The 22,292-nt window shown below is 51.8% G+C and overlaps 1 protein-coding gene across 2 annotated transcripts in view; it reads left to right on the forward strand.

Annotated features, from left to right (window-relative positions):
• Window positions 1–22,292, forward strand: part of LOC124039453 (translocating chain-associated membrane protein 1-like 1) — a 42,625-nt gene that overhangs the window by 9,896 nt on the left and 10,437 nt on the right. The window contains exons 2-6 of one of the 2 annotated variants that reach the window (XM_046355439.1): window positions 3,603–3,666; window positions 11,577–11,698; window positions 15,637–15,753; window positions 16,053–16,111; window positions 22,015–22,099. In XM_046355439.1, the coding sequence (XP_046211395.1) occupies window positions 3,603–3,666; window positions 11,577–11,698; window positions 15,637–15,753; window positions 16,053–16,111; window positions 22,015–22,099 (447 nt within the window). Of the gene's footprint in view, window positions 1–3,602; window positions 3,667–11,573; window positions 11,699–15,636; window positions 15,754–16,052; window positions 16,112–22,014; window positions 22,100–22,292 lie in introns of both variants that reach the window. The other variant, XM_046355438.1, reaches the window with a different exon arrangement.

Raw genomic sequence — 22,292 nt, forward strand, 5'->3', positions numbered from 1 at the left:
AGAAGCCACTGTTCCAAACCCCACATAAATAAACAGACTATGGTTTGCAACTGCACATGGGGACAAAGAGCGTACCTTTTGGAGAAATGTCCTCTGGTCTGATGAAACAAAAATATAACTGTTTGGCCATAATGACCATCGTTATGTTTGGAGGAAAAAGGGGGAGGCTTACAAGCCGAAGAACACCATCCCAACCGTGAAGCACGGGGGTGACAGCATCATGTGGGGTACTTTGCTGCAGGAGGGACTGGTGCACTTCACAAAATAGATGGCATCGTGAGGCAGGAACATTATGTGGATATATTGAAGCAACATCTCAAGACATCAGTCAGGAAGTTAAAGCTTGGTCGCAAATTGGTCTTCCAAATGGACAGTGACCCCAAGCATACTTCTAAAGTTGTGGCAAAATGGCTTAAGGACAACAAAGTCAAGGGCCACTCCAATACATCACAAAGCCCTGACCTCAATCCTATAGAACATTTGCGGGCAGAACTGAAAAAGCGTGTGTGAGCAAGGAGGCCTACAAACCTGACTCAGTTACACCAACTCTGTCAGGAGGAAGGGGACAAAATTAATCCAACTTATTGTGGGAAGCTTGTGGAAGGCTACCTGAAACATTTGCCTTTAAATTGTTTAACTTGGGTCAATGCGACCAAATACTAATTGAGTGTATGTGAACTTCTGACCCACTGGGAATGTGAAGAAAGAAATAAAAGCTGAAATAAATCATTCTCTCTACTATTATTCTGACATTTCACATTCTTAAAATAATGTGGTGATCCTAACTGACCGAAGACAGGGAATTTTTACTAGGATTTAAATGTCAGGAATTGTGAAACTGAGTTTACATGTATTTGGCTAAGGTGTATGTAAACTTCAGACTTCAACTGTATGTACATTATGTTGTAGAACAAAGTGATGCTGGATATGAACAACGCAGTCCCCCTCCAAAACTACACATATTTGCTTAGTAGAGACCCTACTGAGTACTTCTCCGCCTCCACATTAACTGAGCCGGGAAGAAAAGTTCTCTCTCCACAAGTCAAAATACAGTCTATTACATTGCAGTGGGTGGAGTGTGGAGTCACCTACACGCTGTGTTAAACCTGTGTTAAACCTAGCACAAGAGACACATTTAAGTTTAGCATGCTATTGAGTAATTCATATACAACATATTTGCATTTTATTAAAAGTATATTTATTTAAATACAGCCTAGACAATAGCTTTCAACATACCAATATTTGTGAACTTTGAAAAATGTTGGTATGTAAACTCAAATTATCCATAAAAAAAAGGTGGTATCGATGCTGTGAAACAGTTGTACTGGACTAGTCTGCAAAAAAAGATTCGATATTCCCAAAGTGTAGCATATCTCTGCAAAGGGACTCTTATTCTGAAGGGAGAAAAATCCTAGCTCGTCCTGCCAGCATAACATCCTGCTGCTAGGAGAACGGGGATGATTCTTCCTATGCGCAGATCAAGTGTTACGTGGCAATCACTGGGCGACCGTGAGCGCTGTCATCGTTTGTGGGTAACCCCCTCATTCATTAAAAAATCTAAAGTTATATTCTGTAAAAGTCCCAAGAATCGCAATTCATTTCACAAAGTGAACAGTTTACGTTTTAAAACAATTCATGTTTAAAAAAAAAATTATTGATGGTTTACACAGTTCTTTTTTTTGCTTCATGTTTACTAGGGTGAATTCAGAAAAAGTGGAACTGGGACAGTTTAATATTTTATGCGGTTTTTATTTCTTGTTCCAACAAGAGCGAACCAAACCTATTGTTACTGAGCCCATGCAGAGAAACCTCATGATGAATAACGCATCGATGTATTGATGTGACAGAGGAGGACAGAGCAAGCTTCTAACGGGGAGCTCACCCTGCGACTCAGCTCCGTGACGTAGCTTTGTTTACTGGTTTGTTGTTAACGTTATAAACCTGTCATAAATAACGCACTGGGTAGAATTGTGACGTAAATGTACATACCAAGTATTAGCGCATCAAAATAAACATTTTAAAGTTGCCAAAATGATGTTTGTTTTGTAAATAGTTTTTGTTGTCCTGCTTAACCAACCATAGCTAGGAGAAGCTTATCGGTTTGTCCCATAGAGGAACGAGATCCAGTTTACAGTAGGGATCCCCTGTACTGGGGGTTAGGGTGGGGGTTAGGGGGGCCGTACTGGGGGGGTTAGGCGGGGGGGGGGCCGTACTGGGGGTTAGGCAGGTGGGGGTTAGGCGGGGCCGTACTGGGGGTTAGGGGCCGTACTGGGGGTGGGGGTTAGGCAGGTGGGGGGGTTAGGCGGGGCCGTACTGGGGGTTAGGCAGGTGGGGGTTAGGCGGGGCCGTGGGGGTTGGGGGGGGGTTAGGCAGGTGGGGGTTAGGCAGGTGGGGGTTAGTACTGGGGGTTAGGCAGGTGGGGGTTAGGCGGGGCCGTACTGGGGGTTAGGCAGGTGGGGGTTAGGCAGGTGGGGTTAGGCGGGGCCGTACTGGGGGTTAGGCAGGTGGGGGTTAGGCGGGGCCGTACTGGGGGTTAGGCAGGTGGGGGTTAGGCAGGTGGGGGTTAGGCGGGGCCGTGGGGTTAGGCAGGGGGTTAGGCCGGGCCGTACTGGGGGTTAGGCAGGTGGGGTTAGGCGGGGCGGGGGGTTAGGCCGTACTGGGGGTTAGGCGGGGGGTTAGGCGGGGCACTGGGGTTAGGGTTTAGGCGGGGCCGTACTGGGGTGGGGGGGGGTTAGGCGGGGCCGTACTTTAGGGTGGGGGTTAGGCGGGGCGGGGGGTTAGGCAGGTGGGGGTTTGGGGGTTAGGCAGGGCCGTACTGGGGGTTAGGCGGGGATATACTGGGGTTTAGGCGGGGCCGTACTGGGGGTTAGGCAGGTGGGGGTTAGGGGGGGCCGTACTGGGGGTTAGGCAGGTGGGGGTTAGGTGGGGCCGTACTGGGGGTTAGGCAGGTGGGGGTTAGGCAGGTGGGGGTTAGGCAGGTGGGGGGGCGTTGGGCGGGTCCGTACTGGGGGTTAGGCAGGTGGGGGTTAGGCAGGTGGGCGTTAGGCGGGTCCGTACTGGGGGTTAGGCAGGTGGGGGTTAGGCAGGTGGGGGTTAGGGGGCCGTAGGGTTAGGGGGCCGGGGGTTAGGCGGGTCCGTACAGGTGGGGGTTAGGCAGGTGGGGGTTAGGCGGGGCCGTACTGGGGGTTAGGCAGGTGGGGGTTAGGCAGGTGGGGGTTAGGCGGGGCCGTACTGGGGGTTAGGCGGGGCCGTACTGGGGGTTAGGCAGGTGGGGGTTAGGCGGGGCCGTACTGGGGGTTAGGCAGGTGGGGGTTAGGCAGGGGGTTAGGCAGGTGGGGGTTAGGCGGGGCCGTAGGTGGGGGTTAGGCGGGGCCGTACTGGGGTTAGGCGGGGCCGTACTGGGGGTTAGGGGGGCCGTACTGGGGTTAGGCAGGTGGGGGTTAGGCGGGGCCGTACTGGGGGTTAGGCAGGTGGGGGTTAGGCAGGTGGGGGTTAGGTGGGGCCGTACTGGGGGTTAGGCGGGGCCGTACTGGGGGTTAGGCAGGGCTAATCCTGTGTTTTATGTCTAAACAATCCTCTCCCTTGGCCCCTCTGTGATGCAGGTCACCTCGAAGGTTGCAGTGCTGTTCATCACTGTCCAATACAACGTTACCATCTCTGAAAATGGTGAGTTTAACTTTTATATTGTTCCCCATATTAACTTTTAGCAATTTATACATTTTAAATAGATTTTGAATTTAATTTTACTTGGTCAACTGTATGCTCCGATATGGAGGTTATATCCACTTCCTCTTTTTGCTTTCATACATTGTTTTTCATGACATTTTATTTTGAATGAATGACAAAGCAAAAGAAATCCTCGTGACATCCTCATTTCTTACCCACCTTTTTGTCAGTGTGTCTGGTACTGCTTTGCCTGTTATCCTGTCAGTGTAGAAACTTAACTAGGCAGCCTATAACTAGAATATACTTGTAGTTCTAGAATCAGAAGGATTCTCCTGTCGGGGTTACAGAATAGAACTCTACTCTATTGGCCTTCCACTTCTAGAACACTCTTCCCACTTCTAGAACACTTCCCACTTCTTTTTTTTCCCCCTGTGATGCTACATTTAGTCTTCTAGATGTATAATGTTCTCCTGTTAGGTTGTCTGGGAAGAATTGGGGCTAGGGTTTACTACAGGCTACAGCATCACAGCCTCGGTTGTGTCCCAAATGGCACCCTATTCCATATGTGGTGCTCTGCTTTTGACCAGAGCCTATTGGGTAGTGCGCTATATGTAGAAAAACATTCATTCAACTTTTTCCCTAAACTCCCCCTTGTAACACTCATTCTATAACAGTGGAGCTCCAAACTCATTTATTCTAGCCATTCTACTTCCTGCTCTACTTAATCCTAAAAGTTCTACATCCTGTACAACTTAAACCTAGCAGTTCTACTTCCTACTCTACTTTGACTTATTTAAAGTCATGTGCGAGGTGCTGATGGAATGTGTTTCGTGATGTCCGATTTTATTTGAAGAGCAGATATTCTTGGCAGGCCGCTTCCCAAATGGAACCCTATTCCTGACACGGGGTACTACTTTAGACCAGAGCCCTATGGACCCTGATCTAAAGCAGTGCACTACATAGGGAATAGGGTGTCTTAGGGCTCTGGTCTAAAGTAGTGCACTATATATAGGGAATAGGGTGTCATAGGGCTCTGGTCTAAAGCAGTGCACTACATGGGGAATAGGGTGTCATAGGGCTCTGGTCTAAAGTAGTGCACTATATATAGGGAATAGGGTGTCATAGGGCTCTGGTCTAAAGTAGTGCACTATATATAGGGAATAGGGTGTCATAGGGCTCTGGTCTAAAGCAGTGCACTACATGGGGAATAGGGTGTCATAGGGCTCTGGTCTAAAGTAGTGCACTATATATAGGGAATAGGGTGTCATAGGGCTCTGGACTAAAGCAGTGCACTACATAGGGAATAGGGTGTCATAGGGCTCTGGTCTAAAGTAGTGCACTATATATAGGGAATAGGGTGTCATAGGGCTCTGGTCTAAAGCAGTGCACTACATGGGGAATAGGGTGTCATAGGGCTCTGGTCTAAAGTAGTGCACTATATATAGGGAATAGGGTGTCATAGGGCTCTGGTCTAAAGCAGTGCACTACATATAGGGAATAGGGTGTCATAGGGCTCTGGTCTAAAGCAGTGCACTACATAGGGAATAGGGTGTCATAGGGCTCTGGTCTAAAGTAGTGCACTATATATAGGGAATAGGGTGTCATAGGGCTCTGGTCTAAAGCAGTGCACTACATGGGGAATAGGGTGTCATAGGGCTCTGGTCTAAAGCAGTGCACTACATAGGGAATAGGGTGTCATAGGGCTCTGGTCTAAAGTAGTGCACTACATAGGGAATAGGGTGTCATAGGGCTCTGGTCTAAAGTAGTGCACTACATAGGGAATAGGGTGTCATAGGGCTCTGGTCTAAAGTAGTGCACTATATAGGGAATAGGGTGTCATAGGGCTCTGGTCTAAAGTAGTGCACTATATAGGGAATAGGGTGTCATAGGGCTCTGGTCTAAAGTAGTGTACTACATAGGGAATAGGGTGTCATAGGGCTCTGGTCTAAAGTAGTGCACTATATAGGGAATAGGGTGCCATAGGGCTCTGGTCTAAAGTAGTGCACTATATAGGGAATAGGGTGTCATAGGGCTCTGGTCTAAAGTAGTGTACTATATAGGGAATAGGGTGTCATAGGGCTCTGGTCTAAAGTAGTGCACTACATAGGGAATAGGGTGTCATAGGGCTCTGGTCTAAAGTAGTGTACTATATATAGGGAATAGGGTTCCATAGGACTCTGGTCTAAAGTAGTGTACACTATATAGGGAATAGGGTGTCATAGGGCTCTGGTCTAAAGTAGTGTACTATATAGGGAATAGGGTGTCATAGTGCTCTGATCTAAAGCAGTGTACTATATAGGGAATAGGGTGCCATAGGGCTCTGGTCTAAAGTAGTGCACTACATGGGGAATAGGGTGTCATTTGGGACACATGTTCAGTTTACGGTGCTCATAAGCCCTCTGTCATTCATTAACAGGCTGGTGTTTTCAGCTAAATTACTTGAGTAGCAGGTCAGGCAGGTATTTCCCAGTCAAGTTGCCTTTTCAGCTTGAGGAAACCTTTTCCTCACTTGTTATATGTAGCATGTAGCATGTAGCATGTAGCATAGCATGTAGCATGTGGTATGTGGTTCTAAACCCTTCTTAAAGCATCCATGAAGGCCTTTATAAAGGCTTTGAAACCTTAATAAATGCTACATATATAGGGCCGGTGGCTCCTACAGTGGGACCTTGGTGTGGTTATAGGGCCGGCTCCTACAGTGGGACCTTGGTGTGGTTATAGGGCCGGCTCCTACAGTGGGACCTTGGTGTGGTCTGGTGGTTATAGGGCCGGCTCCTACAGTGGGACCTTGGTGTGGTTATAGGGCCGGCTCCTACAGTGGGACCTTGGTGTGGTTATAGGGTATTTCCTACAGTGGGACCTTGGTGTGGTTATAGGGCCGGCTCCTACAGTGGGACCTTGGTGTGGTTATAGGGCCGGCTCCTACAGTGGGACCTTGGTGTGGTTATAGGGCCGGCTCCTATAAAGGGACCATGAAGGCCTGGGACCTTGGTGTGGTTATAGGGCCGGCTCCTACAGTGGGACCTTGGTGTGGTTATAGGGCCGGCTCCTACAGTGGGACCTTGGTGTGGTTATAGGGCCGGCTCCTACAGTGGGACCTTGGTGTGGTCATAGGGCCGGCTCCTACAGTGGGACCTTGGTGTGGTTATAGGGCCGGCTCCTACAGTGGGACCTTGGTGTGGTTATAGGGCCGGCTCCTACAGTGGGACCTTGGTGTGGTTATAGGGCCGGCTCCTACAGTGGGACCTTGGTGTGGTTATAGGGCCGGCTCCTACAGTGGGACCTTGGTGTGGTTATAGGGCCGGCTCCTACAGTGGGACCTTGGTGTGGTTATAGGGCCGGCTCCTACAGTGGGACCTTGGTGTGGTTATAGGGCCGGCTCCTACGGTGGGACCTTGGTGTGGTTATAGGGCCGGCTCCTACAGTGGGACCTTGGTGTGGTTATAGGGCCGGCTCCTACAGTGGGACCTTGGTGTGGTTATAGGGCCGGCTCCTACAGTGGGACCTTGGTGTGGTCATAGGGCCGGCTCCTACAGTGGGACCTTGGTGTGGTCATAGGGCCGGCTCTTACAGTGGGACCTTGGTGTGGTTATAGGGCCGGCTCCTACAGTGGGACCTTGGTGTGGTCATAGGGCCGGCTCTTACAGTGGGACCTTGGTGTGGTTATAGGGCCGGCTCCTACAGTGGGACCTTGGTGTGGTTATAGGGCCGGCTCTGACAGTGGGACCTTGGTGTGGTTATAGGGCCGGCTCTGACAGTGGGACCTTGGTGTGGTTATAGGGCCGGCTCTGACAGTGGGACCTTGGTGTGGTTATAGGGCCGGCTCTGACAGTGGGACCTTGGTGTGGTTATAGGGCCGGCTCTGACAGTGGGACCTTGGTGTGGTTATAGGGCCGGCTCTGACAGTGGGACCTTGGTGTGGTTATAGGGCCGGCTCTGACAGTGGGACCTTGGTGTGGTCATAGAGCCGGCTCTGACAGTGGGACCTTGGTGTGGTCATAGAGCCGGCTCTGACAGTGGGACCTTGGTGTGGTTATAGGGCCGGCTCTGACAGTGGGACCTTGGTGTGGTTATAGTGCTGGCTCCTACAGTGGGACCTTGGTGTGGTTATAGGGCCGGCTCCTACAGTGGGACCTTGGTGTGTTTATAGGGCCGGCTCTGACAGTGGGACCTTGGTGTGGTTATAGGGCCGGCTCTGACAGTGGGACCTTGGTGTGGTTATAGGGCCGGCTCTGACAGTGGGACCTTGGTGTGGTTATAGAGCCGGCTCTGACAGTGGGACCTTGGTGTGGTCATAGAGCCGGCTCTGACAGTGGGACCTTGGTGTGGTTATAGTGCTGGCTCCTACAGTGGGACCTTGGTGTGGTTATAGGGCCGGCTCTGACAGTGGGACCTTGGTGTGGTTATAGTGCTGGCTCCTACAGTGGGACCTTGGTGTGGTTATAGGGCCGGCTCCTACAGTGGGACCTTGGTGTGGTTATAGGGCCGGCTCTGACAGTGGGACCTTGGTGTGGTTATAGGGCCGGCTCTGACAGTGGGACCTTGGTGTGGTTATAGGGCCGGCTCTGACAGTGGGACCTTGGTGTGGTTATAGAGCCGGCTCTGACAGTGGGACCTTGGTGTGGTTATAGGGCCGGCTCTGACAGTGGGACCTTGGTGTGGTTATAGGGCCGGCTCTGACAGTGGGACCTTGGTGTGGTTATAGGGCCGGCTCCTACAGTGGGACCTTGGTGTGGTCATAGGGCCGGCTCTGACAGTGGGACCTTGGTGTGGTTATAGGGCCGGCTCTGACAGTGGGACCTTGGTGTGGTTATAGGGCCGGCTCTGACAGTGGGACCTTGGTGTGGTTATAGGGCCGGCTCTGACAGTGGGACCTTGGTGTGGTCATAGGGCCGGCTCTGACAGTGGGACCTTGGTGTGGTTATAGGGCCGGCTCTGACAGTGGGACCTTGGTGTGGTCATAGAGCCGGCTCTGACAGTGGGACCTTGGTGTGGTTATAGGGCCGGCTCCTACAGTGGGACCTTGGTGTGGTTATAGGGCCGGCTCTGACAGTGGGACCTTGGTGTGGTTATAGGGCCGGCTCCGACAGTGGGACCTTGGTGTGGTTATAGGGCCGGCTCTGACAGTGGGACCTTGGTGTGGTTATAGGGCCGGCTCCTACAGTGGGACCTTGGTGTGGTTATAGGGCCGGCTCCTACAGTGGGACCTTGGTGTGGTTATAGGGCCGGCTCCTACAGTGGGACCTTGGTGTGGTTATAGGGCCGGCTCTGACAGTGGGACCTTGGTGTGGTTATAGGGCCGGCTCCGACAGTGGGACCTTGGTGTGGTTATAGGGCCGGCTCCTACAGTGGGACCTTGGTGTGGTTATAGGGCCGGCTCCTACAGTGGGACCTTGGTGTGGTTATAGGGCCGGCTCCTACAGTGGGACCTTGGTGTGGTTATAGGGCCGGCTCCTACAGTGGGACCTTGGTGTGGTTATAGGGCCGGCTCTGACAGTGGGACCTTGGTGTGGTTATAGGGCCGGCTCCGACAGTGGGACCTTGGTGTGGTTATAGGGCCGGCTCCTACAGTGGGACCTTGGTGTGGTTATAGGGCCGGCTCCTACAGTGGGACCTTGGTGTGGTTATAGGGCCGGCTCTGACAGTGGGACCTTGGTGTGGTCATAGAGCCGGCTCCTACAGTGGGACCTTGGTGTGGTTATAGGGCCGGCTCCTACAGTGGGACCTTGGTGTGGTTATAGGGCCGGCTCTGACAGTGGGACCTTGGTGTGGTTATAGGGCCGGCTCCTACAGTGGGACCTTGGTGTGGTTATAGGGCCGGCTCCTACAGTGGGACCTTGGTGTGGTTATAGGGCCGGCTCCGACAGTGGGACCTTGGTGTGGTTATAGGGCCGGCTCTGACAGTGGGACCTTGGTGTGGTCATAGGGCCGGCTCCGACAGTGGGACCTTGGTGTGGTTATACGGCCGGCTCCTACAGTGGGACCTTGGTGTGGTTATAGTGCCGGCTCCTGACAGTGGGACCTTGGTGTGGTTATAGGGCCGGCTCCTAGAGTGGGACCTTGGTGTGGTTATAGGGCCGGCTCCTACAGTGGGACCTTGGTGTGGTTATAGGGCCGGCTCCGACAGTGGGACCTTGGTGTGGTTATAGGGCCGGCTCTGACAGTGGGACCTTGGTGTGGTCATAGGGCCGGCTCCGACAGTGGGACCTTGGTGTGGTTATACGGCCGGCTCCTACAGTGGGACCTTGGTGTGGTTATAGTGCCGGCTCCTACAGTGGGACCTTGGTGTGGTTATAGGGCCGGCTCCTAGAGTGGGACCTTGGTGTGGTTATAGGGCCGGCTCCTACAGTGGGACCTTGGTGTGGTTATAGGGCCGGCTCCTACAGTGGGACCTTGGTGTGGTTATAGGGCCGGCTCTGACAGTGGGACCTTGGTGTGGTTATAGTGCTGGCTCCTACAGTGGGACCTTGGTGTGGTTATAGGGCCGGCTCCTACAGTGGGACCTTGGTGTGGTTATAGGGCCGGCTCCGACAGTGGGACCTTGGTGTGGTTATAGGGCCGGCTCTGACAGTGGGACCTTGGTGTGGTCATAGGGCCGGCTCCGACAGTGGGACCTTGGTGTGGTTATACGGCCGGCTCCTACAGTGGGACCTTGGTGTGGTTATAGTGCCGGCTCCTACAGTGGGACCTTGGTGTGGTTATAGGGCCGGCTCCTACAGTGGGACCTTGGTGTGGTTATAGGGCCGGCTCCTACAGTGGGACCTTGGTGTGGTTATAGGGCCGGTTCTGACAGTGGGACCTTTTACATTGGTGTGGTTATAGGGCCGGCTCCGACAGTGGGACCTTGGTGTGGTCTGGTGGTTATAGGGCCGGCTCCTACAGTGGGACCTTGGTGTGGTTATAGGGCCGGCTCCTACAGTGGGACCTTGGTGTGGTTATAGGGCCGGCTCCTACAGTGGGACCTTGGTGTGGTTATAGGGCCGGCTCCTACAGTGGGACCTTGGTGTGGTTATAGGGCCGGCTCCTACAGTGGGACCTTGGTGTGGTTATAGGGCCGGCTCCTACAGTGGGACCTTGGTGTGGTCATAGAGCCGGCTCCTACAGTGGGACCTTGGTGTGGTTATAGGGCCGGCTCCTACAGTGGGACCTTGGTGTGGTTATAGGGCCGGCTCCTACAGTGGGACCTTGGTGTGGTTATAGGGCCGGCTCCTACAGTGGGACCTTGGTGTGGTTATAGGGCCGGCTCCTACAGTGGGACCTTGGTGTGGTTATAGGGCCGGCTCCTACAGTGGGACCTTGGTGTGGTTATAGGGCCGGCTCCTACAGTGGGACCTTGGTGTGGTTATAGGGCCGGCTCCTACAGTGGGACCTTGGTGTGGTTATAGGGCCGGCTCCTAGAGTGGGACCTTGGTGTGGTTATAGGGCCGGCTCCTACAGTGGAACCTTGGTGTGGTTATAGGGCCGGCTCCTAGAGTGGGACCTTGGTGTGGTTATAGGGCCGGCTCCTACAGTGGGACCTTGGTGTGGTTATAGGGCCGGCTCCTACAGTGGGACCTTGGTGTGGTTATAGGGCCGGCTCCTAGAGTGGGACCTTGGTGTGGTTATAGGGCCGGCTCCTACAGTGGGACCTTGGTGTGGTTATAGGGCCGGCTCCTAGAGTGGGACCTTGGTGTGGTTATAGGGCCGGCCCCTACAGTGGGACCTTGGTGTGGTTATAGGGCCGGCTCCGACAGTGGGACCTTGGTGTGGTAATACCGTTTGACATGTACTCTCTTATCGATTTCTCTTTCCCCCTGTCTCCAATCTGTCCATTTCACATGCAAAATACTCCCATCAGATTGTCCAGCAGACACAGTAGGGAATAAAGGGTTTATTAAGGCGAAATGCTCTGTGTGTCTCCCTATCAGAAGGCCTATCAGAGGAGAGCGTGGTGAACCACTTCCACCACGGGCTGAAGGATCTGGCTACGATCTTCTTCTACATGCTGGTGGCCATCATCATCCACGCTATCATTCAGGAGTATGTACTGGACGTAAGGACACGCACGCACTCAGACACGCACGCACTCAGACACGCACGCACTCAGACACGCACGCACTCAGACACGCACGCACTCAGACACGCACGCACGCACTCAGACACGCACGCACGCACTCAGACACGCACGCACGCACTCAGACACGCACGCACGCACTCAGACACGCACGCACGCACTCAGACACGCACGCACGCACTCAGACACGCACGCACGCACTCAGGCACGCACGCACGCACTCAGGCACGCACGCACGCACTCAGGCACGCACGCACGCACTCAGGCACGCACGCACGCACTCAGGCACGCACGCACGCACTCAGGCACGCACGCACGCACTCAGGCACGCACGCACGCACTCAGGCACGCACGCACGCACTCAGGCACGCACGCACGCACTCAGGCACGCACGCACGCACTCAGACACGCACGCACGCACTCAGACACGCACGCACGCACTCAGACACGCACGCACGGACTCAGACACGCACGCACGCACTCAGACACGCACGCACGCACTCAGACACGCACGCACGCACTCAGACACGCACGCACGCACTCAGACACGCACGCACGCACTCAGACACGCACGCACGCACTCAGACACGCACGCACGCACTCAGACACGCACGCACGCACTCAGACACGCACGCACGCACTCACGACACGCACGCACGCACGCACTCAGACACGCACGCACGCACTCAGACACGCACGCACGCACTCAGACACGCACGCACGCACTCAGACACGCACGCACGCACTCAGACACGCACGCACGCACTCAGCACGCACGCACGCACGCACGCACGCACTCAGACACGCACGCACGCACTCAGACACGCACGCACGCACTCAGACACGCACGCACGCACTCAGACACGCACGCACGCACTCAGACACGCACGCACGCACTCAGACACGCACGCACGCACTCAGACACGCACGCACGCACTCAGACACGCACGCACGCACTCAGACACGCACGCACGCACTCAGACACGCACGCACGCACTCAGACACGCACGCACGCACTCAGACACGCACGCACGCACTCAGACACGCACGCACGCACTCAGACACGCACGCACGCACTCAGACACGCACGCACGCACTCAGACACGCACGCACGCACTCAGACACGCACGCACGCACTCAGACACGCACGCACGCACTCAGACACGCACGCACGCACTCAGACACGCACGCACGCACTCAGACACGCACGCACGCACTCAGACACGCACGCACGCACTCAGACACGCACGCACGCACTCAGACACGCACGCACGCACGCACAGACACGCACGCACGCACTCAGACACGCACGCACGCACTCAGACACGCACGCACGCACTCAGACACGCACGCACGCACTCAGACACGCACGCACGCACTCAGACACGCACGCACGCACTCAGACACGCACGCACGCACTCAGACACGCACGCACGCACTCAGACACGCACGCACGCACTCAGACACGCACGCACGCACTCAGGCACGCACGCACGCACTCAGGCACGCACGCACGCACTCAGGCACACGCACGCACGCACGCACTCAGGCACGCACGCACGCACGCACTCAGGCACGCACGCACGCACGCACTCAGGCACGCACGCACGCACGCACTCAGGCACGCACGCACGCACGCACTCAGGCACGCACGCACGCACTCAGGCACGCACGCACGCACTCAGGCACGCACGCACGCACTCAGGCACGCACGCACGCACTCAGGCACGCACGCACGCACTCAGGCACGCACGCACGCACTCAGGCACGCACGCAGACACGCACGCACGCACTCAGACACGCACGCACGCACTCAGACACGCACGCACGCACTCAGACACGCACGCACGCACTCAGACACGCACGCACGCACTCAGACACGCACGCACGCACTCAGACACGCACGCACGCACTCAGACACGCACGCACGCACTCAGACACGCACGCACGCACTCAGACACGCACGCACGCACTCAGACACGCACGCACGCACTCAGACACGCACACGCACACACGCACACGCACACACGCACACGCACACACGCACACACACACACGCACACACACACACGCACACACACACACGCACACACACACACGCACACACACACTCAGACACGCACACACACACACGCACACACACACACACTTGACAGTTTGATGTACTGGCAGTTTTATTATTCTTCTAATAAAATTGGATAATAATGAATTACCTCTAACCTCTCCTATCTATACACCACCACCTCTAACCTCTCTCTATCTATACACCACCACCTCTAACCTCTCTCTCTATCTATACACCACCACCTCTAACCTCTCCTATCTATACACCACCACCTCTAACCTCTCTCTCTATCTATACACCACCACCTCTAACCTCTCTCTCTATCTATACACCACCACCTCTAACCTCTCTCTCTATCTATACACCACCACCTCTAACCTCCCTCTCTATCTATACACCACCACCTCTAACCTCTCTCTCTATCTATACACCACCACCTCTAACCTCTCTCTCTATCTATACACCACCACCTCTAACCTCTCTCTCTATCTATACACCACCACCTCTAACCTCTCTCTCTATCTATACACCACCACCTCTAACCTCTCTCTATCTATACACCACCACCTCTAACCTCTCCTATCTATACACCACCACCTCTAACCTCTCCTATCTATACACCACCACCTCTAACCTCTCCTATCTATACACCACCACCTCTAACCTCTCTCTATCTATACACCACCACCTCTAACCTCTCCTATCTATACACCACCACCTCTAACCTCTCCTATCTATACACCACCACCTCTAACCTCTCCTATCTATACACCACCACCTCTAACCTCTCCTATCTATACACCACCACCTCTAACCTCTCCTATCTATACACCACCACCTCTAACCTCTCTCTATCTATACACCACCACCTCTAACCTCTCCTATCTATACACCACCACCTCTAACCTCTCTCTCTATCTATACACCACCACCTCTAACCTCTCCTATCTATACACCTCCACCTCTAACCTCTCCTATCTATACACCACCACCTCTAACCTCTCCTATCTATACACCACCACCTCTAACCTCTCCTATCTATACACCACCACCTCTAACCTCTCTCTCTATCTATACACCACCACCTCTAACCTCTCTCTCTATCTATACACCACCACCTCTAACCTCTCTCTCTATCTATACACCACCACCTCTAACCTCTCTCTCTATCTATACACCACCACCTCTAACCTCTCCTATCTATACACCACCACCTCTAACCTCTCCTATCTATACACCACCACCTCTAACCTCTCCTATCTATACACCACCACCTCTAACCTCTCTCTCTATCTATACACCACCACCTCTAACCTCTCTCTCTATCTATACACCACCACCTCTAACCTCTCTCTCTATCTATACACCACCACCTCTAACCTCTCTCTCTATCTATACACCACCACCTCTAACCTCTCTCTCTATCTATACACCACCACCTCTAACCTCTCTCTCTATCTATACACCACCACCTCTAACCTCTCCTATCTATACACCACCACCTCTAACCTCTCTCTCTATCTATACACCACCACCTCTAACCTCTCTCTCTATCTATACACCACCACCTCTAACCTCTCTCTCTATCTATACACCACCACCTCTAACCTCTCTCTCTATCTATACACCACCACCTCTAACCTCTCTCTCTATCTATACACCACCACCTCTAACCTCTCTCTCTATCTATACACCACCACCTCTAACCTCTCCTATCTATACACCACCACCTCTAACCTCTCCTATCTATACACCACCACCTCTAACCTCTCTCTATCTATACACCACCACCTCTAACCTCTCTCTATCTATACACCACCACCTCTAACCTCTCTCTCTATTTGTTATGCAGAAAATCAACCGAAAGATGCACTTCTCTAAGACCAAGCACAGCAAGTTCAACGAGTCAGGCCAGCTCTCTGCTTTCTACCTGTTCTCCTTCGGATGGGGAACCAGCATCCTCATGTCTGTATGTGCTTTAAACTATAATGTTTACATTTACATTTACGTCATTTAGCAGACGCTCTTATCCAGAGCGACTTACAAATTGGTGTGTGTGTGTGTGTGTGTGTGTGTGTGTGTGTGTGTGTGTGTGTGTGTGTGTGTGTGTGTGTGTGTGTGTGTGTGTGTGTGTGTGTGTGTCGGTGGTTTTAAATGGTCTACATTCTGGGCTGTGTTGTTTACTGGGCTAGTGGGGTGTTCCTGTTTTGTTTAAGACCATCTGATTGGTGCGTGTGTGTGACTTTTTTTTGTTTGTTTCTCTTCCAGGAGAACTTCCTGTCCAACCCAGTGAGTCTGTGGGATGGATACCCTCATGCCCTGATGACGTAAGTCCTGAACCCTTTTTCTATGCCAAACCCAAACATTATACTCATCAGACTTGGGTACTGTCTCTTTTTTGTTTTAAAGAGTTAAAAAGTTAAACGTGTACAACTAAATGTTTCTGACTGTTTTACACATCATCTTAGTGGGTTGTTGTAATGGCCAACGCTCATCATTCACAGGACTCCTCAGTTCCCTAATGTCAACTGGTGGGATATTTGCATAGAAGTGGGTGGCTTTGTTTAAACACACAGACACTGTTTGTACTTAGAGAGCATTAGTTCTCTTAAGTATCTCCGTGGAAACCCTTCTGCTTATTCTAGCTTCAGAGATGTTCTTTGGTTAGTTAGGGTTAGTAAGGGTTTCTATGGAAACCGTTCTGCTTATTCTAGCTTCAGAGATGTTCTTTGGTTGGTTAGGGTTAGTAAGGGTTAGTAAGTGTTTCTATGGTAACCGTTCTGCTTATTCTAGCTTCAGAGATGTTCTTTGGTTGGTTAGGGTTAGTAAGGGTTTCTATGGAAACCGTTCTGCTTATTCTAGCTTCAGAGATGTTCTTTGGTTAGTTAGGGTTAGTTAGGGTTAGTAAGGGTTTCTATGGAAACCGTTCTGCTTATTCTAGCTTCAGAGATGTTCTTGTGTTTGGTTAGAGTTAGTAAGATGGTTAGTTAGGGTTAGTAAGATGGTTAGTTAGGGTTAGTAAGATGGTTAGTTAGGGTTAGTAAGATGGTTAGTTAGGGTTAGTAAGATGGTTAGTTAGGGTTAGTAAGATGGTTAGTTAGGGTTAGTAAGATGGTTAGTTAGGGTTAGTAAGATGGTTAGTTAGGGTTAGTAAGATGGTTAGTTAGGGTTAGTAAGATGGTTAGTTAGGGTTAGTAAGATGGTTAGAGTTAGTAAGATGGTTAGTAAGATGGTTAGTTAGAGTTAGTAAGATGGTTAGTAAGATGGTTAGTTAGAGTTAGTAAGATGGTTAGTTAGGGTTAGTAAGATGGTTAGAGTTAGTAAGATGGTTAGTAAGATGGTTAGTTAGAGTTAGTAAGATGGTTAGTTAGGGTTAGTAAGATGGTTAGTTAGAGTTAGTAAGATGGTTAGTTAGGATTAGTAAGGGTTAGTTAGGATTAGTAAGATGGTTAGTAAGGGTTAGTTAGGATTAGTAAGATGGTTAGTTAGGATTAGTAAGATGGTTAGTAAGGGTTAGTTAGGATTAGTAAGAGGGTTAGTTAGGATTAGTAAGATGGTTAGTTAGAGTTAGTAAGATGGTTAGTTAGGGTTAGTAAGGGTTAGTAAGATGGTTAGTTAGGATTAGTAAGATGGCTAGTAAGTGTTAGTTAGGATTAGTAAGATGGTTAGTAAGATGGCTAGTAAGGGCTAGTTAGGATTAGTAAGATGGCTAGTTAGGGTTAATAAGATGGCTAGTAATGGTTATTGTGTTAGTCACAGGATTTCCATAGTTAAGTAGATTTTTGCCTAATACAGACATACCAACAGAAGAAAAGTAATTATTGACCACGATAAACAATAACTAGTAATGCTTCTACTGACAGAAAGATTACAATCTCACCTTTCTGGTCAACGTAGTTATACCTGGCTGAGGTCATTTTTGAGGACACGAACTCAAGTACACCGTGCAAATATGACAAATCAGTGGAGTGATATATATATATATATAGTTACAATCACATTTTATAAACGTCATACTATAGTACTTTCTAACTTAATACATGTGATGGTACTTAATGACAAGCTTGGGACCGTTTCGTATATAACTAACAGACCATTTTCAGCCCAGCGTCCTCCGACCAATGCAAATACGCCATATCAAACGCATGCTTTACTCGTTACACCGTCAGCTTTAAAACACAGCGCGATATCTGTCCTTCTGTGACCGAGAGGAAACTGGTCTTCTTTCAATTCGACAAAATGATTTATTATTCTTTCATGTTGAAAGCTCTCAACCCATCTGAGAACATCACAGTGAGATGATACTGCTTGAGATGCAATCCGTAAGCTCTCTCCTTACGCTCTAATGGTTAGAGTGTAGAGGAGGTAGCCTAGTGGTTAGAGTGTAGAGGAGGCGGCCTAGTGGTTAGAGTGTAGAGGAGGCGGCCTAGTGGTTAGAGTGTAGAGGAGGCAGGGTGGCCTAGTGGTTAGAGTGTAGAGGAGGCAGGGTGGCCTAGTGGTTAGAGTGTAGAGGTGGCAGGGTGGCCTAGTGGTTAGAGTGTAGAGGTGGCAGGGTGGCCTAGTGGTTAGAGTGTAGAGGTGGCAGGGTGGCCTAGTGGTTAGAGTGTAGAGGTGGCAGGGTGGCCTAGTGGTTAGAGTGTAGAGGTGGTGGCAGGGTGGCCTAGTGGTTAGAGTGTAGAGGTGGCAGGGTAGCCTAGTGGTTAGAGTGTAGAGGTGGCAGGGTAGCCTAGTGGTTAGAGTGTAGAGGTGGCAGGGTGGCCTAGTGGTTAGAGTGTAGAGGTGGTGGCAGGGTGGCCTAGTGGTTAGAGTGTAGAGGTGGCAGGGTAGCCTAGTGGTTAGAGTGTAGGGGAGGTGGCCTAGTGGTTAGAGTGTAGATGTGGCAGGGTGGCCTAGTGGTTAGAGTGTAGAGGTGGTGGCAGGGTGGCCTAGTGGTTAGAGTGTAGAGGTGGCAGGGTAGCCTAGTGGTTAGAGTGTAGAGGTGGCAGGGTAGCCTAGTGGTTAGAGTGTAGAGGTGGCAGGGTGGCCTAGTGGTTAGAGTGTAGGGGAGGTGGCAGGGTGGCCTAGTGGTTAGAGTGTAGGGGAGGTGGCCTAGTGGTTAGAGTGTAGAGGTGGCAGGGTAGCCTAGTGGTTAGAGTGTAGATGTGGCAGGGTGGCCTAGTGGTTAGAGTGTAGAGGTGGTGGCAGGGTGGCCTAGTGGTTAGAGTGTAGAGGTGGCAGGGTAGCCTAGTGGTTAGAGTGTAGAGGTGGCAGGGTAGCCTAGTGGTTAGAGTGTAGAGGTGGCAGGGTGGCCTAGTGGTTAGAGTGTAGAGGTGGTGGCAGGGTGGCCTAGTGGTTAGAGTGTAGAGGTGGTGGCTGGGTGGCCTAGTGGTTAGAGTGTAGAGGTGGCAGGGTGGCCTAGTGGTTAGAGTGTAGAGGTGGCAGGGTAGCCTAGTGGTTAGAGTGTAGATGTGGCAGGGTGGCCTAGTGGTTAGAGTGTAGAGGTGGTGGCAGGGTGGCCTAGTGGTTAGAGTGTAGAGGTGGCAGGGTAGCCTAGTGGTTAGAGTGTAGAGGTGGCAGGGTAGCCTAGTGGTTAGAGTGTAGAGGTGGCAGGGTGGCCTAGTGGTTAGAGTGTAGAGGTGGTGGCAGGGTGGCCTAGTGGTTAGAGTGTAGAGGTGGTGGCTGGGTGGCCTAGTGGTTAGAGTGTAGAGGTGGCAGGGTAGCCTAGTGGTTAGAGTGTAGAGGTGGCAGGGTGGCCTAGTGGTTAGAGTGTAGGGGAGGTGGCCTAGTGGTTAGAGTGTAGAGGTGGCAGGGTAGCCTAGTGGTTAGAGTGTAGGGGAGGTGGCCTAGTGGTTAGAGTGTAGGGGAGGTGGCCTAGTGGTTAGAGTGTAGGGGAGGTGGCCTAGTGGTTAGAGTGTAGGGGAGGTGGCAGGGTGGCCTAGTGGTTAGAGTGTAGAGGAGGTGGCCTAGTGGTTAGAGTGTAGAGGAGGTGGCAGGGTGGCCTAGTGGTTAGAGTGTAGAGGAGGTGGCAGGGTGGCCTAGTGGTTAGAGTGTAGAGGAGGTGGCAGGGTGGCCTAGTGGTTAGAGTGTAGAGGAGGTGGCCTAGTGGTTAGAGTGTAGAGGAGGTGGCAGGGTGGCCTAGTGGTTAGAGTGTAGAGGAGGTGGCCTAGTGGTTAGAGTGTAGAGGAGGTGGCAGGGTGGCCTAGTGGTTAGAGTGTAGAGGAGGTGGTTAGAGTGTAGAGGAGGTGGTTAGAGTGTAGAGGAGGTGGTTAGAGTGTAGAGGAGGTGGTTAGAGTGTAGAGGAGGTGGTTAGAGTGTAGAGGAGGTGGTTAGAGTGTAGATGAGGTGGTTAGAGTGTAGATGAGGTGGTTAGAGTGTAGATGAGGTGGTTAGAGTGTAGATGAGGTGGTTAGAGTGTAGATGAGGTGGTTAGAGTGTAGAGGAGGTGGTTAGAGTGTAGAGGTAGCAGGGTGGCCTCGTGGTTAGAGTGTAGAGGTGGCGAGGTGGGTTAGAGTGTAGAGGTGGCGAGGTGGGTTAGAGTGTAGAGGTGGCGAGGTGGGTTAGAGTGTAGAGGTGGCGAGGTGGGTTAGAGTGTAGAGGTGGCGAGGTGGGTTAGAGTGTAGAGGTGGCGAGGTGGGTTAGAGTGTAGAGGTGGCGAGGTGGGTTAGAGTGTAGAGGTGGCGAGGTGGGTTAGAGTGTAGAGGTGGCGAGGTGGGTTAGAGTGTAGAGGTGGCGAGGTGGGTTAGAGTGTAGAGGTGGCGAGGTGGGTTAGAGTGTAGAGGTGGCGAGGTGGGTTAGAGTGTAGAGGTGGCGAGGTGGGTTAGAGTGTAGAGGTGGCGAGGTGGGTTAGAGTGTAGAGGTGGCGAGGTGGGTTAGAGTGTAGAGGTGGCGAGGTGGGTTAGAGTGTAGAGGTGGCGAGGTGGGTTAGAGTGTAGAGGTGGCGAGGTGGGTTAGAGTGTAGAGGTGGCGAGGTGGGTTAGAGTGTAGAGGTGGCGAGGTGGGTTAGAGTGTAGAGGTGGCGAGGTGGGTTAGAGTGTAGAGGTGGCAGGGTGGCCTTGTGGTTAGAGTGTAGAGGAGGCGGCCTAGTGGTTAGAGTGTAGAGGAGGCGGCCTAGTGGTTAGAGTGTAGAGGAGGCGGCCTAGTGGTTAGAGTGTAGAGGAGGCGGCCTAGTGGTTAGAGTGTAGAGGAGGCGGCCTAGTGGTTAGAGTGTAGAGGAGGCGGCCTAGTGGTTAGAGTGTAGAGGAGGCGGCCTAGTGGTTAGAGTGTAGAGGAGGCGGCCTAGTGGTTAGAGTGTAGAGGAGGCGGCCTAGTGGTTAGAGTGTAGAGGAGGCGGCCTAGTGGTTAGAGTGTAGAGGAGGCGGCCTAGTGGTTAGAGTGTAGAGGAGGCGGCCTAGTGGTTAGAGTGTAGAGGAGGCGGCCTAGTGGTTAGAGTGTAGAGGAGGCGGCCTAGTGGTTAGAGTGTAGAGGAGGCGGCAGGGTGGCCTAGTGGTTAGAGTGTAGAGGTGGCCTAGTGGTTAGAGTGTAGAGGTGGCAGGGTGGCCTAGTGGTTAGAGTGTAGAGGAGGCAGGGTGGCCTAGTGGTTAGAGCGTTGGACTAGTAACAGTCATAGTAATAGTCGTTTGAAAGGGTTGATGACGATAGTCAGGCAGCGATTTGACTAAATATTTATCCGCAATTATTTAGGACGTTCAAGAGAAATGTTTAAGAGGCTAAACTCAAATAAACAAATTATTTGAACAATGGGAAGATAAAATGTGGTTTCATAGAAAATCCATTTTCAGCCACAGCCAGGATTCGATCTTGTGCCCACGCTGCTGTCCGGTCCCAAATCCCCTGTCCTCATCTGCTGAGCTACAGTTCAGGAGCCTATTAAACCCAACAACAACACAAAAAATAGGAATAGGAATTGGGGGCGTTTCTTTTAAATAGGAATTGAAGGCGTTTCTTTTAAATAGGAATTGGGGGGTGTTCTCTTCAAACCCTCCTCTATGGAATGAGTGAATCATATCACTCAGCATGACTTCTCCTAGGTACCTCTGTGTGTAACCCGTCTAGTGCTATTTAATAGCAAATTGTAGCTGCTTTTTTTCTTTTTGTATGTGCAAAATGCTACTGTAACATTGTCTTACCTACCTTCGTTGAATTCACGTGATTTATTTTGTTTTAAGTCGCTCTCGAGAAGTGTCTGCTAAATGAACTAAGAATATAAGGTGGTGATAGAATGGACCTGGTGTTTTGTTTGTGGTGCTTGTAGGTTCCAGATGAAATTCTATTTTATCAGCCAGATGGGCTACTGGCTTCACGCTCTGCCTGAGATCTACTTCCAGAAGACCAAGAAGGTGAGCACTTAGTACACACAGTACTCCAACAGACTATGTGTACTACATGTATGTGTACTATGTGTACTATGTGTAGTATGTGTATGTGTAGTATGTGTATGTGTAGTATGTGTATGTGTACTATGTGTATGTGTACTATGTGTAGTATGTGTACTATGTGTACTGTGTATGTGTACTATGTGTATGTGTATGT

The sequence above is a fragment of the Oncorhynchus gorbuscha genome, linkage group LG07, assembly GCF_021184085.1.
Source record: "Oncorhynchus gorbuscha isolate QuinsamMale2020 ecotype Even-year linkage group LG07, OgorEven_v1.0, whole genome shotgun sequence".
Lineage (NCBI taxonomy): Eukaryota > Metazoa > Chordata > Actinopteri > Salmoniformes > Salmonidae > Oncorhynchus > Oncorhynchus gorbuscha.